General features: G+C 44.5%; 1 protein-coding gene across 3 annotated transcripts in view; it reads left to right on the forward strand.

The window, feature by feature from the left end:
- LOC106149348 (chromosome unknown open reading frame, human C8orf89) overlaps window positions 1-528 on the forward strand; it is a gene marked incomplete at its 5' end in the record, with an annotated part of 35,920 nt that extends 35,392 nt beyond the window's left edge. For 2 of the 3 annotated variants that reach the window (XM_013518128.1, XM_013518129.1), the window contains 1 exon segment: window positions 220-528. In XM_013518128.1, coding sequence (XP_013373582.1) covers window positions 220-386 — 167 coding nt within the window. In that variant the 3' untranslated portion in view covers window positions 387-528. 3 annotated transcript variants of the gene reach the window in all.
- Window positions 529-2,415: the final 1,887 nt, after the last annotated feature.

Below are 2,415 nucleotides of genomic sequence, written 5' to 3' on the forward strand. Positions count from 1 at the left end.
TTACAGGCATGGGCCACAATGCCTGGCCTGTTAAATATTTTTTGAGGTGACTTACTATCGTAGTCACAGGAGGCATTTGAGAAAGGAGGCACTGGTATTTCTTTTTCAAAGTACGTGTTATACGAAGATCTAGTAGTATTTATAGTCATTTGTAGAGTAGGTATTTCACTCACTGTATGTCATAGAATTATTCGTGCATGCCTAGTTTAATTTTAGTAGCTGCTTTTCTCCTTCTAGATCCTGGCTTCAGTGACCCTCTCACTGGAGCACCATCTGAATACTTGCAGAGACTTTCCCGAATGGCCATACTGGAATATGACACCATTCGTCAGGAAACAACCAAAAAGTCCAAAAAAGGCAAGAGACAAGAGCTGCGGGACTGCTGACGAACGTCACACAGGTGCTTTCTTCACTTGCTCTTAAGGTTCATGTTTGCATTTCTCCTTTTTTTTTTTTTTGATATGTGACATGATGTGCAGTGATTTACATAAAGTGTAAATGTAAATAGGAAATAAATATTTTATGTTACCTATGGAATAACGTTTATTTTGTTAACATTACAAAGATACAGCTAAATTATGGGAACAGAAGCAGAAGAAAAATTATATTCTGTGAATTTAATTAATTAATTAATCTTTGCAGTCCTGGAGATTGACCCAAGGGCCTTTGCACTAGGTACAGACCCAAGCCTTTGTATTTCTTTGTTTTTGTTTTGAGGCAGGATCTTGCTAAGTCAGTAAGGTGCCCAAGCTAGGCCCGAACCTGCTATTCTTCCTCAGTCTCCCAGAATACTGGGATTCATGCCTGGCCTGATTATGTCTTTTGATTTAATTTAATAAATATTTTTGAGAGCCTGTCTGGTGTTACCAGCTTTCTCCTACCTCTGAGCTCTTTTGCTGAGGGCTCCCAGTTCCTTCTGCCTCTAGGCTCTTGTCCTGAGGATGATGAAGAACAACGCCAGCGACGCAGCAGTGGGGAGCACACAGAGTGTGGTTCATTAGAAGAACACAGCAAAGCTCTCTCTGGCTGAGAGGGGCTCCAAGGGGAGACTGTGCGGATCTAGGTCCAGGGGTTTATATGTGGACCTTGGCGTGGATAGCAAACAATGAAACAACGCAGTTGCCATTTTTAGCTAGGTCCCTGGCATCAGGAGGGCAGACTCCCCCTGCACCCCAGCTTCCCAGGGCTTATCTCGGGGTACCCAGGCCCTTGTCTATTTTTGTATCCCCTAGTCTGATGTGTGGTGAACTTTGCTAGTTGCTACAGCAGCTTCAAAGAAGAGTAAGTCTTTATTGTTGGGGTTAGAAGGGGGGGTCAGTGAAAATCCCACTGTTTCCTCCTGATTGAGTTCAGAAGCAGTTGGGAGATAAATATTCAGCCATATGAAAATGACAATATTAGTTTAGTTTGCTTATAAAACCCACATGGCAACAATGGGCCTCCCATTATAGAACTTCCGAATCTGGCAAATGACCACCCTGGACTCACCTGCCACCTCAGGGCCTCACCCCTGGGTGGACAGGAAGATCCCGAGGTCAAGGGAGGATGGTGAAAGACTTCCGCCATCCTCGTGGACAGGAGGGGGAAGGTCTAGGTCCAAAGGAAAACCTGCTGCAGAAAGCTAGACGAGTGAAGTGTGCGCGTCTCTGCTTCCCTGAGAAATCAAGGCTGCCAGTGACCGGGTCTGTGGAGTGGAGAGTCACAGTGCACTGCAGAGGTGGGCTGGGGCAGTCTGGGAAGGGTTTTCAGCACATGGGGTTTGAAATGGGCATAAAATATTAGAGAGGTGAACCCAAATCCATGCAGGATGGAAGGAGGTAGGAAGAAGACCAAAAAAAGAAGAGAAAGGAAGCCATCACAGATAAAAGAGAACGCACATTTCCGTGTCCTTGCATGCCTTGTATTTATGTACACAGATATAAAATATGCACAGTTCCTAGGGCAATAAATAAGTAAATTTAAATGGTTATGTTTGTACTTACATGTGAATTTTTTTTTTTTTTTTGAGACGGGGTCTTCCTACATAGTTAAGCCTGGCCTTGAACTCACTATATAGCCCAGGCTGGCCTCGAACTCATGGCGATGCTCCTGCGTCAGCCTCCTGAGTAATAGGTGTGTGCCACCATGCCTGGCTGCTATGTATGAATTTTGATCGAGAGTGATTTAGATATTACATTTACCTTTTCTGTCTTCTTATTACTCCTCCAAGTGTATTCAGCAGTTTAAACACCGAGATGCAGTGGCTGGGGATTTAGCTTAGGGGCACAGCGCCTGCCTGGCAAGCGCGAGGTTGTGAGTTCGATTCCCGGTACCGGAAAACAAAAAAAAACACACACAAAAAAAAAAACAAAAACAAAAACAATGAGCTGCAGGAGAAAAGGTTCTCTCCCTGGAGGAGGGACCTGAAGGGTGTGT

This window comes from Chinchilla lanigera, unplaced genomic scaffold, assembly GCF_000276665.1.
Source record: "Chinchilla lanigera isolate Chin_1 unplaced genomic scaffold, ChiLan1.0 scaffold00043, whole genome shotgun sequence".
In the NCBI taxonomy this organism is placed as follows: domain Eukaryota; kingdom Metazoa; phylum Chordata; class Mammalia; order Rodentia; family Chinchillidae; genus Chinchilla; species Chinchilla lanigera.